The sequence below is a fragment of the Salminus brasiliensis genome, chromosome 14 (assembly GCF_030463535.1).
Source record: "Salminus brasiliensis chromosome 14, fSalBra1.hap2, whole genome shotgun sequence".
Taxonomy (NCBI): domain Eukaryota; kingdom Metazoa; phylum Chordata; class Actinopteri; order Characiformes; family Bryconidae; genus Salminus; species Salminus brasiliensis.
Window position 1 is genome coordinate 4,429,823 of NC_132891.1, and position 17,826 is coordinate 4,447,648.

The 17,826-nt window shown below is 42.1% G+C and overlaps 1 protein-coding gene across 1 annotated transcript in view; it reads left to right on the forward strand.

Annotated features, from left to right (window-relative positions):
- Positions 1-14,490, forward strand: part of nup210 (nucleoporin 210) — a 48,718-nt gene extending 34,228 nt beyond the window's left edge. Inside the window, exons 32-40 of the mRNA XM_072697008.1 lie at positions 1,345-1,565; positions 2,571-2,707; positions 5,009-5,123; positions 6,583-6,729; positions 8,233-8,483; positions 9,190-9,394; positions 10,529-10,642; positions 10,825-10,899; positions 12,540-14,490. Coding sequence (XP_072553109.1) covers positions 1,345-1,565; positions 2,571-2,707; positions 5,009-5,123; positions 6,583-6,729; positions 8,233-8,483; positions 9,190-9,394; positions 10,529-10,642; positions 10,825-10,899; positions 12,540-12,637 — 1,363 coding nt within the window. The 3' untranslated portion in view covers positions 12,638-14,490. The remainder of the gene's footprint in view (positions 1-1,344; positions 1,566-2,570; positions 2,708-5,008; positions 5,124-6,582; positions 6,730-8,232; positions 8,484-9,189; positions 9,395-10,528; positions 10,643-10,824; positions 10,900-12,539) is intronic.
- Positions 14,491-17,826: the final 3,336 nt, after the last annotated feature.

Genomic DNA, 17,826 nt, shown 5'->3' on the forward strand with positions numbered 1-17,826 from the left:
CTTGGTAGAAGAGGGAGAGAGTCGGTTATGTGGAGGTGGAAGTTCTTCTTGTGTACTGAGATTCAGGAGGGTAATTTGAAGAGCTACTCCCTGCCTTTCCTAATGGAGCTCTTTCCACCTGACCAGGCTAAATTAATGGGAAAGTGAAGAATGAGGAGATGGAGGCATCGCGGCACTGGAGGCTAGGGGAGTCCCTAAAACGGCCGTACATTAAATTGATTCTATTACTTTGCTCTCTGAAGCCAACCTGGCAGCCTATTGGAAAAGCAGCATGGACAAATAGGAATGAGAGCGGCAGAGAGGTTTGAGGGAGAGGGGTTCTGACTGTGACGAGCCCCAGGAGGACTCCCGGCGTTGTGGTGATGGCTTTCAGACTCTAGCTGTTAAAATAAGAGGTTCCTTTATTTTATTTTTATACACCTTCTGATTTGACTACTGGATATTGGGGTTACGTTTAGGGCTAAACTGGGATCATTTTATTAGAAATAGACACTTTCATATGAAATACATATGGGACGTATTACAGATGGGTGCTTTATACTAGAGCTGTAGCCACACCACACAATGAAGTACAGTTTCCATAGCCTTAATTTTTTGATACAGTAAATATGTGCCTTGTGTTCAAATATGAATATTAATTTGATAATGTGCTTGTGATTATTATTGTTATTATTATTCTTATTGTTATTATTGCCAATTGAGATATTGTCACTATTCTGATGTGATATTCAGGCCTGTTCACAGCTTTTTCATCAGACATATGGTTTCCACATAGCAACAGATTTTTTTTTCAGTAGAAATGAATGACGTGCCGACGCTTGTGCGCCCGTCTTATGTACATTAGTAAAACCAACCTACCACATAGGTTACCACAGCAACCACCTGGGATACCATAGAAACTGCCTAGCAACCACCTTGCAACACTATATCACCTATCTAGCAACTACTTAGTAACACAGTAGCAACTATTTGGGATACTATAGCAACCACCTTGCCAAACCACAGTAACCACCTTGCAACACTATATCACCTATCTAGCAACCACTTAGTAACACAGTAGCAACTATTTGGGGTACTATAGCAACCACCTTGCAAATAAATAAATAAATAAATGTCATCCTAGTGACCATTAGCTAAGGCCCAGCAACTGCCTTGAAGTGGGAACCATTGTTTCGCCAAAAGATTTGTTGTCTGTGATGGTGGTGGTGGTGGTGATGGTGGTGATGGAGTGTGTGACCCCCATGTCCTTCCATTGTTTAAAAACAAACGTGTGTCCGTTCACAACTGAGCCGAAATCTCCTATGTAGGGTTTTCTCCTTCTCATATCTCTCCATCCCCCTGCAGGGACGACCTGGTGCAGGTAGGGAAAGGTCCCACTAACGGCACCCTGACGGTCCGGACAGTGAATGTGGGTCTCACCCTGCTGGGCGTGTGGGACATGGAGCAGGCCGGCCTCGCTGATTACATCGCTCTGCCTGTACAGCACGCCATCCACCCAGCAGAGGCCCAGAGCCTCATCGTCGGAGATGTCATCTGCTTCTCAGCACAGCTCATGAGCCAGGAAGGTGAGGACTTTACACTGACAGGGCTTTTCAGGCTCCATGGCTCGACCAGTTCTTCAGTTCTTGTGGCGTTCACTTATCCGAATGACTAAATGAGCAGAACATAAGGGAGCATTATCTTAGGGTGGGTGATGTAATTTATCACGATAATCCTGATCATTGCCACCTCACAGTTCAGGTATCTGCAGCACCTAAAGAACACTGACCAACTACATGTTGCATTATAGAGAAAGCGTATTTGGGACCTTTGGACTGACGCAGCACAGCTTGTTTATTAGCCATTGAAAAGCACTGCAGTCACAAATATAGTCTATAGTCTCCATGCCCGGTGCCATCCAGTAGATTGAGGGGTGTATAGCTCCCTGGAACTCCAGCCAGTACCTTTGGGATGAGTTTCAGTGCCATTTTTTTCCATCTATAACTAATCCTCCATTATCAGTACCTAACCTCACTAATGCTTTCACAGCCGAATGCCATCAAATCCTCACAGTAATGTTCTAAAAACTATTGTAAGGCTTTTGCGGGACACTAGAGGCTGTTACTGAAGCAAAGGGAAAACAAGGTCCCGTGTTTTTTAAAAGCAGCTCCAGAAGAGCAGGTGTCCACAAACTTTTGGGCGTTATAGTGTGCTTTGTTTTTCACAGCATTTTTACTGGTAAAATACATAAAGTAAAATAATATAATAATATCATTTATTATTAATAATAATGGTAAAATAAACACATACTACAGTGTTTCCTGTAGGGTATTTTTCAGCAGCGGTTGGAGGCCCACCCTTGGAGCCTTTCTCTGTGTGCATTTTTAAGTAATGTGATGTCCTGTGGCTTTCTGTGCTCTTCACATGGCGCTAACTGAATGTAGCTCTGTTGAAATGCTGCGTGACGCGTTGGAGGAGGAATTAAACTGTGTGAGACTGGTGTGAGACCGGCTTTATTAAGTCTCTTATTTAACTTAATGTTGTCTAGTTTGATCTACCTTCCTCTCTTCTGAAATCCCTCTGTCCTGCAGGAGTCTCCGGCACGTGGAGCTCTTCCTCCGACGCTATTCTGGAGATCCATCCCAAAACTGGCGCGGCTGTGGCCAGAGACGTGGGCACAGTGACCGTTTATTATGAGATTGCTGGCCAACTGCGCACTTACAGAGAGGTAAGGCACCCAGGTGCTCGTTCAGTTTCTCTGGTCTCCCTCTGCTCACCATCAGACCCCTGCAACTAATCCAAAATGCAGCGCCACGGGTCTGGTCATCTTCAGTGCTTCCAACTTCAGCCAAGTTTAGCTCCTCTTCTGCTGCGTTTTCTCTCTTCACTGGCTTCCTGCTGTAGCTGCTGTCCAGGTCATCAGATTCAAACCCCTGACTCTGGCCTACAAAGCCAAGACTGGACCAGCCAGCACCTCCGTACTTGATGGCGATGGTCAAAAGCTGATCTGCACCGAGAGCCCTTCCAGCTTCAAGTACGGCTCGGCTCGACCTGCCATCCTTTAAGATCCACGGAAGACGAGCGTCCAGACTTTTTACTGTCCTGCACCGAAGTGGTGGAACGAGCTTCCCCTGGGTGTCCGAACAGCTCGCTGTCTTCAAACCCAGACTGAAGACCCTCCTCTTCTGAGAGAGCTTGGGCGAATAGCAGAGTGGTCTTCTTATTGACTTGTGTTTAGTAGAGTCTAAGATTAGAGGGATCTATGGATTCTAGTCTATTTAAACTAGCTGAGGTTATGTTAAATAGTACACAGTGAAGCACTTTCTGGATAAGAGCGTCTGCTAAATGCTGTAAATGGAAATGGAAAGTGGCTCTTCTAGCTTAACCGGGTACTGTTAGGAAAGTGGGATTGTCTGCAGAGCATAATTTTGAGTGGCGGTGTGTAGAGGTAAGTCTCAGATTGTTCAGCGCTACAAGTGTACTAGAGTAAACCATGCGGATAGATGCTATCAGCGCAGTGTAATCTCTCTCCTCCTCTTCCCAGAACTCTCCATTTTCCAGAAGAACATTACATAGATAGGATTAATTATCTTCACTCCGCAGCTTGAAATGGAGCACTCAAACAGTGATTTTTATCAGAGCTATGGAGCAGATATGCTGCATACATGCACTTGTCTTCATTTTGGGCTTTTTTCCCTCTTGCTAGTGGCTTCTAGGTAGGCCCTGACTACCCAGTAAACAAACTGCTTTAATACTGCGCTGTTTTTGTGCACTGAGGATTGTAGGTTTTGTAGTTTTACTAAAGACCCTTTTAGACAGGTTTAGCATTTCTGTTCCTGCAATTATTATTTTTAAGTACATTTTTAATACATTTTAATACAGTTGACTTTTCATAAGTATGTTTAGCCAATTTTTGTTTATTAAAGGTGGCAAAAAACTATTTTTTGTTTAATGAATAAAGAACAAGAATTTGACTTGGAATTTGATTGGGGTGAAAAATGCCCAGATGTCATTAAGCAAGCCTATTTACCACCCTGTTATTTTACGTCACAATGAATTACGCAGATTTTTCTTTTTATGGAGGGCTTGGTTTAAAAAATAAATAATAATAATAATAATAATCATGAAAAAGAAGAAAAAGAGAATAGCTATAATTTTTTTAGCTAAAAGTTTTGCTCCAATTGGCTGGTTAACGGCACCTGCAGCAGTTCACAGATACCACATATTTTAGCATAGTTTTAACATCGTGATAAAAATGGCTCAAGTTGAAGAGTAACTTACTTAAATCTTACTGGTAAAAATAAATAAATTAAATAATAATAATAATATATGCTTTCTCTCCTGATGCGTGTTTAGCTTCAGTTTGCTTCAGCTGAGGTAGTCCAGTTTGAGGGAGATGATGGAGAGAAGAGATGGGTAAAAAGTAGCATCAGCATCAGTTAGCTTTTAGCCTAGCACGAATCCCAGATCGTCTCTACTGCTTTCACTTCATGCTTTTTGAGTTTGGGCTTCCCTTTTGCGGGTACTGGCACAGGAATAGCCGTGGTCTGAGCCGGGGCCTGGTTCCCGTAGCAACCTGTATTTCCATAACTAGCAGAGTCTGGTGGTGATGAGCGCAATATTCTCCACCTCTAGAGCTTTACTAGTGGGCGGAGTTTATGTAAATGTGGGGGTGTAAGTATAACGAGTCAAGACTGTGATGCAACAGTTTTGGGGTTTTGGAATCGGCCTGTTTTCCCGCTCTGTTCTGCTTCTGCTGGCTGTTCTGTTGGAGGAGGAACAGCAGCGTTTGAGGTTCACGGTTTGTTGCTTCTATGTACTGAACTCTCATTATTCATCCAGGACCAGAAAGAATACAGTTTTCCTTTCTAGGGCAACATTAACGACAGCTTCAGTACATCCTGCACGGTTGTATTCTTTGTACATAAACAGGAAAATAAAGGAGGACCACAATCACATCACATCCCTGGAGAATTCCCAGCATATTATTTTTGCAAGACCTGAATCTAAATCGCTGTGTCTCTTGCAGGTTGTCGTTAACAGTGCCTCCAAAACAGCCGTCATGGTTCCCTCGGGTGCGATGAGAACTGATAAAGAGACCAAAGTGTTGCTGACCACCAGAGATCGAGGATCTAACCTCATTGGTACGTAACTTCCCCCCCCAAAAAAAGGTATTTTCAGCGTAGTTTTACAGGCTTTACCTGCAGTGTTCACCATAGTACACCATAGTATATATTTTTGTATATGTATTATATTTGTATTATATTATATTTTTAGAGATTTTATTTATTTGTTTGTTTGTTTTTGTTGGGTCATCAGTGTGGTTTTAGGACTATAAACACCATAATGAAATGTTTAGATGGTGCTGACTCTACTGATCAGACTTTGGAATGTCCTAGTTATGCATTTAATACACAGGGTGGAGAAGGTAGTGTTGGCAGTCGTAGTCAGGGCTCTTCTGGGCAAGGATCTGAACCACAGTCTGCTATGTGAAAGGCGGTGTTACCCACTATACCACACCAACCAGCGATGATGATGATGATAGCGATTTACGATGATTAGGATGATGTTTATGGTGAAGAAGGAGAAAAAGGGGCTGATGTAGATGTAGATGGTAAAGATAATGATGTAGAAGAAGACAAAGGTGGTGTAGAAGTATAAAGAAAGACGATGTAGAAGATGAAGAACAGAAGGTGTAGGAGATGATGCAGAAGATGAGGAATGGAAGACTATACAGAAGATGGCGTAGCAGTATAAAAAGACGGTGGAGAAGATGAAGAATAGAAAATGATGTGGAAGAAGAGTAGGAGATGTAGGAGATGAAGGTGGTGTAGAAGTAAAAAGGAAGGCAGTGTAGAGGATGATGCAGAAGATGAGGAATAGAAAACTATACAGAAGATGGCGTAGCGGTATAAAAGAAGACGATGGAGAAGATGAAGAATAGAAAATGATGTGGAAGAGGAGTAGGAGATGAAGGTGGTGTAGAAGTATAAAAGAAGACCATAGAAGAAGGTGAATAGAAAATGTAGGGGAGGGTCATGTAGTAGAATAGCAGATGTAAGAAGATTGCATGGATAAAGGAAAATAATGCAGAAGATATAGAATAGAGGATGATCGAGATGATGAAGGTGGTGAAGTTTAAAATGACAATGTAGAGGATGTTTAGATGGTGGAGGTGATGGTGTAGAAATATGAAATATGGCGATTTAGAAGATATAGAAGAGTAGATGATTAAGGTGGTGTAGAAGTATAAAAGATGATGATGAAGAATAGGAGATGGAGGAAAAAATCAAGGTGGTGTAGAAGATGAATAGATGGCGTAGAAGATAACTATGTCAGTATGCCCAAAGTTTTCAAAAGTAGAAACAAGAGATCCTTGGTCTAATCAGTTTACATATTCAGTTTATTTACTAAAATCGAAATAAATTATAAATAATTATTTTATTTAATTAATAAATGTATTAATATCAGACAAGAATTCATTCAATCACACCCTAATAGTTCTACCTTAATGTAAGCAGCTCGTTTCAGCGACTCCCTCTTCTTCCCTCTGCTGCTGTTGGTTTAATGAGACGGTTGTTTTTATTTCCCTCCCTGGCGCAGGAACCTGCTCATCTGCGCAGATGGACAGCATCGAGACTCAGCACCCAGAACGCTCCGTCAGCTGCCATCTCCAGTTCACCAGCGACTCCGTCCACTTCTCTGCTCACGACGTCTACCAGATACACACTGCTTTCGATACCACAACAGGTCAGTGAAGGACCGAAAGATTTGAAAGATTCCCGGTGATTCCTGGAGAACCCCCAGACCACAGCCCACTGCACATTTGAGTGCTTTTCTTCAGTGTTCTTGCTTTTTTACTTTTTTTTTTTTACTTGGGTTTCATCTTTAGCTTGTAAGGTAGGCTGGGTTTTAAATAAACTTGTAACTAGATTCTGCTAATACTCTTGTCTTAGGGTTAACATAGAAGCTTGGTGCTCATTAGTTGATTGAGGTGCTGATTCAGGTGTAGTTTCAGGTCAGCTTCAAGTACGGCTCGACCCGACCCGCCATCCCAACAGCAGAGTCCAATGCTCGCTGTCTTCAAACCCAGACTGAAGACCCTCCTCTTCTGAGAGGACTTGGACGAATAGCAGAGTGGTCTCCTTACTGAGTCTGTTTAAACTTACTGAGTCCTATTAGTCTATTTAAACTAGCTGAGGTTTTTCTTGGGTAACTAACAAAGCACTTCTGTAAGTCGCTCTGGAGAAGAGCGTCTGCTAAATGCCTTAAATGTAAATGTAACCCTACCTTAAACACCACCTCCAACCCAAGAAGGGCCTGATAATGAGCTGTTAAGCTAGATCAGGTGCAGAACTGGGAGCAGGGTAAACATTCAAATCTGCAGGGCAAGGCTTCCTCCAGGACCATGGTTAAAACCACTGACCAAGCCCTTCCAGCAGTGGTTAGTTTCCTACCACTGTGGCCACTGTCAGCTGGATACACGTGAACCAGCACCACACACAAACCGCCATGTGCTGCTGATCAAATCTGGTCAGCAGCTGATGACCTACATCATTCTGCAAACCTCCTGTGATGCACACCTGCTATAGGAGGTGTTTCTGATAAAATGGCCTGTCAGCATAGGTCCTAATTAACTGGCGGCACAGCGGAGATGGAACAGTTTTATAGGCAAGTAGCTTATGTTTGAAAAGGCTCATGAATGGCAGCCTTCGGACTCAGACTGCAGTCTTGTGAATGCCTTCCGATTGCAGGAGAGCTAATTGTGTTGGGAAGTGCCTTTGTGCTGCGTTCGCTTATCTAAGTGGCAAATCACAAAGGGGCTTACCCAGTCGAGTGCGGCCTATTTAAAGCCCTAAAAGCTCTGTGCAGAAAGCACTCGGAGATGAAGCTATACAGAGCAGTAGGACAGATTAATTAGCAATGCGATGGACACTGAGGTTTTAAATTAGGACGCTCGTTTAATCGTTGCGCCCTGCGGTGTGTAACGCAGGCAGGACAACGTTCGCGAGAACGGCACTACCGCCTCAGTCCACATGCTTCGCTCACCTCAGATACAGCTTCTGTAGCTGCTCTCAGCTTGTCCAGAAAAGCATGTGTAAAGCGTGTCCTTTAGTGGTGGCTCAAAACACGAAATAACTCTTCCCAACTGTAGGGGGAGCTCTTGAGCAAATACTACATCTTTTTGCATATAGCTGCTTTAAATGATTGTTCATGTCCAGTACAGTGTTGATCTGTTGATTTGTTGTGCAGGCTTCTACAGTTGTTTGCTGACCCTTCGGCCCATGACCGACCAGCAGGTCAAGGTGCTGAGCATGTCCATGACTAACGTGGTGGTGCGGGCAGCTGTGGAGGGCAGCCATTTTTCCGGGGAGCAGGTCAGCGCTCAGCTGCCCGTAAATCCGGGATTCTACGCAGACCAGACGGACATCATCCTGAGCAGCCAGCACAGCTCTGCTGACCTGACCGTTTATGGAGCCTCGGCAGCTCTCCAGCACCTGGAGGTACCTCCTCCACCTGTCTGTCACCTTGTCAGAATTGAGCAGCCACAGTTGTTGTTGTTGTTGTTATTGTGAAGAATATTTGATACATCACATTAATGATACACTATGTGTCCAAATGTTTGTGGACACCCTGTATAATGACAGTGCATTCATCTGCTTTAAGTTTCACCCATTGCTGTTCACAGCAGCTTGTCTAGTCCCCGTAGAGAAGTATTGCCAATAGAATAGGACTCCCTGGGGCAGATGAACATGAGCCTGTTATAACTGCAGGTGTATAAAGCCCCTTCTCCCAGCAGTGAGCTGTGGAGCAGGGGAAGAGCGGTGTTCTCTGGAATGATGGATGGTGTTCTATCCAGTACTTTTAGGATGAGGTGGGTTGATGATCATCCATTATCCTTACTTCACTAATGCTGTTATTGCTGCATACAGTCAAATCCTCACAGCAATGCTCCTCCAAAATCTAGTAGAGACAGTTACTCCAACAAAAGCAGGATCAACTCTTTTTAATACCCTCATCAGCAGCAGGTGTCCCAATACTTTTGGCCACATAGTGTATTAGGTAGTGCTAAATAAAAAGCTCTGTCACATTCAAACAACCCGAAATGTCCATGTAAATATCATTGATTATTGATCGTGACGTGGGTGTGGCCTTGTGGGTGTGGCCACTCATGCAGTATTTTGCATGTATGTTCTCTCCCCTGTTTAGGTGAAATCGAGCTCCTCCGCTATTGTGGTTCAGGAAAAGGAGGTTTCCAACAGTTATCCGAGCTTCATTAAATACACAGTCTTCCTGGTCAGCCCTCAGACAAGGACGTCTCCCACGGTGTCTATATCCAGCTCCACCACCGGCCAGGTGCTGGTCATTCCTGTCACAGTAATAAACGCAGCAGATGTGAGCACCTCGATGAAAGGTTTGTGAGGTTTTCCTCATGTACAGGTTAGTTTGCAGGGCTCGTGTGGCAACGAATATGACTTCAGAAACTTGATGCTTTTATTAATAACTTTATGATAATACAGCGCAGAAATCCAGTTCACACCACCCCTGAATGTGTAGAGCCTCAACTTTCCGTTTCGGCGCACTGCCAGATTGTACGCCACTCACACCTGGAGTTACAAGGCTGTGCGGACGGGTCGAGCTACTGGTCTCTGCCTCTTCCCCTGTCTAACTGGTGGATTTAGGTGTCAGTCTATGGGTTTGTGTAAAACTGACCAATGGACGCTCAGAAACTCGTCTTCTGCCATTTCTAAATTATTTTATTTAGACATTTCACTGCTTTTGTGAAGCTAAGACTCGGGTGAGCCCGTTTCGAACACCAGAACAATTCGTCCACATGAGCAAAGGGAGGTTTTTACAGGAAATATGGAGAATTTCTAAAATGATTCTAAAAAGATTTTTTATTTATTTATTTATTTATTCAGGCTTAGGGTCAGGTTACCTCTTCACTCTGTGTTTTAGGTCACATGGGGTCTCATTATAGCGAGAGCTGAGATGGTTCAGAACATTTGGATGTAAACCATGTGGGTATTAGCTAATATGCAAGTGCCTTTAAAGGCTAGTTTCAGACGATATGCAATAATAGCCATTATAAACTCCTAATGTAGCACACCTGGACAGATGTTTTTCTGTGCTGAACGATCATATCAGAGGTAAGGCAGGTCTTCAGTGACTGTGGTAGACGAATTAGTTCCTAATTATATACCAAATTTGACTGGCGGTTAAGGCGCCCTGTTGCAAAGCATGATTTGTATTTACTGCAGTGGAGTAACTGTAGAGTGAGTCAAGGCTGGCTAAAGGCCTTTCTCTTAACATAATGTTGAGCAGTGTGGATTACTTGCGGTCATGTCGGCCGGTAAAGCCCCACTGAGCCAGTAAAACCACTTAACTGATAAATCTGCTGCTGGGCTTTATTATTTACTGTTCCTTTTGAAAGGTCGCATGGTCGAAGAAGATGACAGGGCATTATGTTCACTGATCATTGTGAGGGAAGGTCAGTCGTACCACTGGGGGTGGGAGAGATTTACATAACTGCTTCTTTGCCCTACAGTTACTGCTGTTGGAAGTGAGGGAGCCGGTATTCTCCAGCAGTTTGTGGACTCGTACCAAGTGATGTTCTTCACCCTCTTTGCTCTTCTTGCTGGTACAGCTGTGATAGTTATTGGTAAGTGCTGCCATTCATCAGCTGCTGATGCAACCGATGTGTCTGTTTTATGGGGTTCTGTGTGTGTGTGTGTGTACGGTCTGAAATGCTATATATTAGGAATGCAATACATACTGCAGGTATGATGCACCTGGCGGTATGTATTGCATTGGATGGAGGTGACGCTTTGTCCTTTCTTTCAGTCTGCCATGCACTTTTCTCCCCGAGAGACCAGCCAGTTCATCCTGCCTTCATCCAGAACTCGCCGCCTTCACCAGGTACACTAGAGGCTAGTTGTTGCAGTGTTTCTTCAGCTGCCCTATATGAAGCTAAATCTCACTGTATTCTTGAGGTATTAATGTATCGGTCAGTTGGATGATTTAATCCAGTGATATTTCAAAGGAACAAACGGCACAAAATGGACTTAACTGACCATAACAAATTATACATTATAAAAACCTCACGTTTCCAAAACAGCAGATTTACAGAAGAATGAGAAATCCTCCTTAACTTTCAATGGAAGTCAATTAGATTATTATTTAGATTATTTTTTATTTATTTATTAGAAATCAGAAAATAGTTGCTGCTGAGACACTGAGAATTTCCCCACTGTGGGACTAATTTATCTTAAGTTTAAACGTTTTTATAAATTTATTATACTAGAACCTTATATGCATGGGTTCTAGGAAGGAAATTATACATTATAAAAACCTCACGTTTCCAAAACAGCAGATTTAAAGGAGAATGAAAAATCCGCCTTAACTTTCAATGGAAGTCAATTGGATTATTATTTATTTATTTATTAGAAATCAGAAAATAGCTATTAGTTTAATGTAAAGAAGAAATGCCAGATTCTCATCTATGAGCAAAAAAAATACAATGTGCAATACCACCCCCCAATTTGCAATAATCTGTAAATATTTTTTTTTATTATTATTTTTTTTTTCTTCTATTGTGTGTGTGTGTGCGTATATAGTGGTCATTTATCTACATTTTTGCGTCTGAGTGTCTTGCTATCCCTTTGCTGCTGTGACACTGAGAATTTCCTCACTGTGGGACTAATTTATCTTAAGTTTAAACGTTTTAATTATAATAATTTATTATACTAGAACCTTATATGCATGGGTTCTAGGAAGGTCCCATTATCCTACATTTTTATTGCCTTCACCTTTTCCCCTCCTGGGGTTCCTTTAAAATGCTTGTCTACTTTCAAAAATGGATTTTTTTTTATTAATATTTGTTTTTTTTTAACCTCTTTATCCTTTAAAACTGAGCAGGCTGCTGTTGTTGCTTTGCCTTTTAAGACCGGTGTATGAACAACCCCCTCAAAATAAGGGTGCTACAAATGGGTCTTTGAATGATGCTGCAGAAGAACACCGGATATGACGATATTTTAGCGTATTGTGATACATTTTATTGTTGTGATGATAATATTCTTTACTAAGCATATGAAGGAGACTGTTAGTGTTAATACACACTGATCAGCTGCAGGTTTCATTACTAACAGTGTAATTAGACTGGGTTCATTAGATGAAGAGCAGCAGATGTTGTAGAGTATAAATCACTGTATTCAGAACAGGAGAGGATCTGAATAGTAGTTTATAAGAATCTGTAGCTATTGATGTTTTTAGTCTGTGATCACATATCATGATAAATATTGTGTATCGCAAAAAAGTCTTTATATATCGTGATCTAGTATTTTTACCAGATCGCCCAGCCCTACAACACGCCACCCAAAGGTTCTTCACGCTCACGCTCATGTTCTGAACCGTTTCAGACATGGTTCTCAATAGAACCAGATTTGGTTCTTCTGTTGCATCGCTCAAGCAGAACCCCCTTTGTACCCCCTTTTGTTTTTAGGAGTAAAGGCCATCGTTTACTCACTTAATGACGACCTTATGCCTGCTTTCTTGTCTAGCCACGCCGGCCTCGCACCCCTTCAACCACTCCATGGCGTCGAGCGTGAAGGGCAGCCCGAAGTTGCGGCTGTTTTCGCCAGACTACAACTCGCGATGAGCACGAGGCACACGCTCCTCTTACAGTCCGTCTTTCAGAAGTGCCTTCCTATGAAGAAAGGGTTTAATCAAATTTGCTTGTGTTGGTTGAATAATTGTGAATTGCAGCTATAATGTGTTTTTTTATTTTTATTTTTTTATTTTGTTGCACTGCAGATCTAAACTGTGGAAGTGTATGTGTGTGTGTGTGTGTGTGTGTGTTGTGCGCTGGTCTATATATTCATCGTATTACCAATTACCACTGATTGCATTGTTTAATTTGTTAATTCGTTTGGTTTTGTTTTATTGACTTTTTTTGGTTTACAGTTGTGATTTATTTAAACCCCAGCTTTTTGTGCAGTGAGTTTTTATAGTTTCAGGACTTGTTTTATTATAATGGACTGTTTTTGTGAACGATTTTGAATCTCAGGACTAACCTCACTCCAGCGCCGCACAGGTGCTCGCCAGCGCGCAAACCCTGATGATCCTACAACGTGCAGCTCGCTCTAATGTGAAGAGTATCGCCACTGAATCAGTCCTAGCTACGCATGTTTGATTTTGTGAACAAAAAAAGAAAAGAAAACGGAGAGAAACCTCGGCCAGTCTGATTGATTCATTCATCTGTGATATTGTTTCTGCCGTTCTTTCTTTAGAAGACCAGAAATGCCTTCGGGTTTTATTTTCTGAGCCAGTATCGTGCAGCTCCTCACCTTGACTGATGTGAAACGACCGAAGTTCTGAAACGAACCGCTGAGAACTCGGGTCCCGAAGTACGTTTATTGATTTTATTTTCTTTTAATTTCGTTTTTTGATGATTGCTCACTTCCAGTTGCTACTGTAGAGGTTCTGACTGAACCCAAGATCGCAACAGCAATCTTCTGAAGGAGTATGTGGACGTAGAGTACTGGGCAAAAGTTTTGGGCACCTGTGAAATTAGATTGACCACAGATTGAACACAGATATTAGAATAAATACTAATAATAACGCTCCTACAGAAAGTGGTGATGGTGGTTCTCCATCACTGTGTTCATCATTAGAACATCTCCAAAGTTCTCCTCTCTCATGGAGTCTAGTATTATTTAGAGTTCTCCTCAGATCAACACCTGGTTTGGTGGTAAATCAGGGCTTAATGATGGTAAATCAGGTGAGCTGCTGCTGCTGCTGATGATGGAGTTGATCACATCCTCCACGCTGTGCTGGCTGGACTGGACAGGACTGGGGCGTCCAGGAGAACCCTGGAGGAACCGAGCTCTGTTCTTCAGACTAGCTCACCGACAAGATCTCACTTCTTTCTTTCTTCAGAATGAGAAGCTCTTGTTTCTCCTTTTACTGGATTTATGTTCACCTGCTTTATCTGTTCTGATGGGATCTGGAGCTTCTACAGTAAACACTCTTTTATTGATGAGAGAAATGATTATAAATAATAATAATAATGTTCAGTAATGAGCTTCGGTGCCTGAAACTTCTGCTCAGTACTCTATGTAAGGGTTGTCCAGCAGAAGTGACCTGACGCAGTGCTATCATTGTGAATCATTTGCATTTCTCATCCTCTTGTTTTTCCCCTGCACACCTCAGCGGGGGGGCGGGGTTCTGGAGCCATAATCAGAATTTGTGGCCCGTAGGACTGCAGCGTCGTGTGTAAAATGAGGAATCATTTCATTCATTTTGTTTAATTTTCTGTTCTTAATGATCCGTCTCCCTCTGTGCCAGCTTTCTGTTTCATGGCAGTTTGCCGATCTCCTCTCCTGCAGGAGTTTGAAGTTGGGGTGTATGTCAGCCTATAAGATGCCTGCCTTCTAAGAATCCACATTATAGGATGCTTGTTTGTAACATTTTGTTTGTCCAGACTTTGCTAAATAAACGTCCTTTTTAAAATCCTGCTGTTTGAGTCTTCGCTGCAATTGTATAAACCAATTTGCCATAACATTAGAACCACCTGCCTAATCTTGCGTACCCCCCCACCCCCACCCCTCATTGCAGTCGCAATAGATCTGACCAACATTCAGAAATAGTGGAGTTTAAAACGCCCCGAACCCACCATTCCAGCCTCCAGGTCAACAAAGGGACGCCTTCCCAAATGAATCTGAGGATGAAAGCTCAGTCAGACTCTCCGTCACGGCGTCAGAAAATCGCTCCATTCTGTGACGGAGCGTTACTCCACCGCCCTGAAGGAGTAAAGCCTGTTCTTCAATGACTCTTCACTCCATGGCCAAATCCAGACTGTCAGCTGCTCCACCTTGACCCTGAAATCGAGCAGTTTACAGATAAATGGAGTCATGAAGGACGGATCAACCCCTACAGCTCATATAAAAAGATTAAATAAAAATTAAGTAAACGGACACCATCCGAATGACCCAGAGCTTCTCTCTAATATTTGGTCTTCAAGTTTCAGTGAAAAGCCTGAAGGCGTCTCCACAGTTTTTCACATGGATAAGAAATTGAGAAGGAAAGCTGGAATTTAACCACACACAGTGGTTATTTTAAATCAGGGCCTTGTTTTGGGGAGGGGGGTGGATTTTAATCAGAAGTAGCCATCAGAGTTAAAGGTCCCTCACATTGACTTTCCAGCATGGTTAAATAATATAGGGATCTGCTTCTGTTTCTACAGGTTCTGCCGTATCCAAGCCTATGGAAAGAAAAAACACAGGTCACCTCATGGAGATATTTAACCTTTTAACCTTTTGGTCGTTTGTGCATTTGTGGATGGCGGTAACAGAACCCTGTAAGAAATAAGGAAGCATTGTCGCTAATATAAGAGTCCGTCCCGCCCTGGCCTGGTGCAGCATGTTGGACCATGGCCATCTCAGGTGCAGCTTCAGTGGAGAGAGGCGCAATTAACACCACCGACCATAAGCCCGTCTCCCGTCGCTGCCGCCTGTCGGCCTGAGGCCTGAGGCCTGGTACTGTGCCACCTGTAACTCAAAACTGGCCAGGCAACTGGAGCGATTAGCTTGGAGGCTGCTGAGTTGGTCACTCCAGTTCACTGGCCGGTTTTCAATCGCTCTCACAAAAGGGAACAAAACGGAGAGGCAGTGGAGAAAAACATGGCCCAGTTAAACCCATCTGTGTGGTAATCAAAGAGAAGAGTGGAACTGATTCAACACACTGCTCCAGATTTTCCCCCCGGAGTCCAGTTTTATACTGCCTGCAGTGCAAGTACGCAAGAAAGGGTTCTGGATAGAACCGCAGAGGGGTTCTATGATAGTGGAACCCCTTGCAGTGATTTATATATAAATGTAAATTTGCATCATCGCTGTCAGACAAAAACCTTATATCTCCATTTTTGCAGTTTTGTGTTTTTGAAATTTCACATTGTCAGTGTCGAGAATGGCTGTGATGAATGGATTGAAAGTTATGTTTTTTTCCTTCTCCTGTAAACTGAGGTTTTGATCCGACAGTGACTGTCTATCTATCTATCTATATATATATATATATATATATATATATATATATATATATATATATATATATATATATATGAAAAGATATTTCCACCAACCACCAATGTAAAAAAAACCTAAACTATTTAAACTTTATAACCTAAATATGTATATCTATATACACTATAAGGACAAAAGTATTGGGACACCTGCTCATCCAGAAAGTCCTATTTTAGGGGTGTCCACAAACATTTGGCCATGTAGTGTGTATAAAAAAACCCCCAATATCATTATTTTTTTATTAGCTACAAAATACACTATAAAGACAAAAGTATTGGGACACCTGCTCATCCAGAAAGTCCTATTTTAGGGGTGTCCACAAACATTTGGCTATGTAGTGTGTAAAAACCAAAGAAAAAGGTTTGTGGACACCCTTAAAATAGGACTTTGTGGATGAGCAGGTGTCCCAATACCTTTGTCTTTATAGTGTATTTCTTTTAGCTTATTTATGATATTGTTATATGAGTACATTGAGTTTTGAGAAAATTCACAATTCAGTCTGATGCAATATAGTATATTTTTAATACAGCAAATACAAATTACTGTAAATCTGAGGTAATAAAAATATATGTGGTAAATCTATCTCAAAAATCATGATATTAAAAATAGTTTTTTTATTTTTATTATAATGCAATACAGTATTTTATGATAATGTGACGGCTAAAAGGTAATACCTGATTATGAGGATATATATATATATATATATATATATATATATATACACACATTCAGCCTACTACTAGTAAGCCCCGCCCATTCCCGCTGAGGTTATAAGGAGTGGTAGAGAGGTAGAGAGAGTGTTCAGGGTAATGCTTGCTCTACCACTTAAGCCTCATCTTTGTGCTCAGATTAGGGGAATCTACACCTGTTCAGTGTTCTAAAATAATAATAATAATAATAATAATAATAATAAAAATAAGTCAATAAGATACAATAAAATGTTACATATGGCTCCTTTAACGCAGGCCACTTGTCCGTGCATTGCACACTATTGAAATGAGGTTGTCATGCCTGAAAGCCACCAGCAGGGGGAACCGTGTTGTTTTCCTGGTTTCTCCTGGAGGAGAAGTTCATCATTTCCACTTGAATGAAGACAGAAGACTGTTCAGCTGGGTGAGGATGGTGAGGATCCTGAAGAAGGCCTATCCTTTGACCTGCATGTCCATGTTTATCTCTTCTACTGTCCGGCCCTGCAGCGCTCTGGCTGTACGCTGTGGCTGTGCTGCTCTGTAATCAGCTTGAATAGCACATTGCAAAGCTGCAGTCTTGGTGGTCAGTGCGGACCACCGTAAACACAGGGCAGAGGTCAGTGTTGTGGCTTGGATCTGAGTGTATTTCTAACAATGACTCAGCATAAGCCATGTCATTAATGAATACGTGCATTTATTTAGTCAAATATTTGCATCCGTTTACATGGATTATTATCATTAATTATGTATTCTGATTTGCTTATTGATTACCTATCACATTTATTGAGTATTCATGGATTAAATCAATCCTTAAAGAAGTCCTGATGGAGTGCATGCAAATCAGCCATATCCCACAACTGCAACTGGGACCATAATAAGGCATAATAAGAGTTGCTGGAGTTGCATCTTTTGGTATGTGTGTGTGTGTGTGTGTGTGTTTGCGTGTGTGTGTTTGCATGTGTGTGTGTGTCCCTTATGCCCCCAAAAAGCCTTCAAAGCCTTTCCCCAGTGTCACAATCCTGAAACTGAAGGTTAGTGTTGGTCCTGCAGGCGTTTTTTTCGTTTCCCACCCGTTTTCGTAC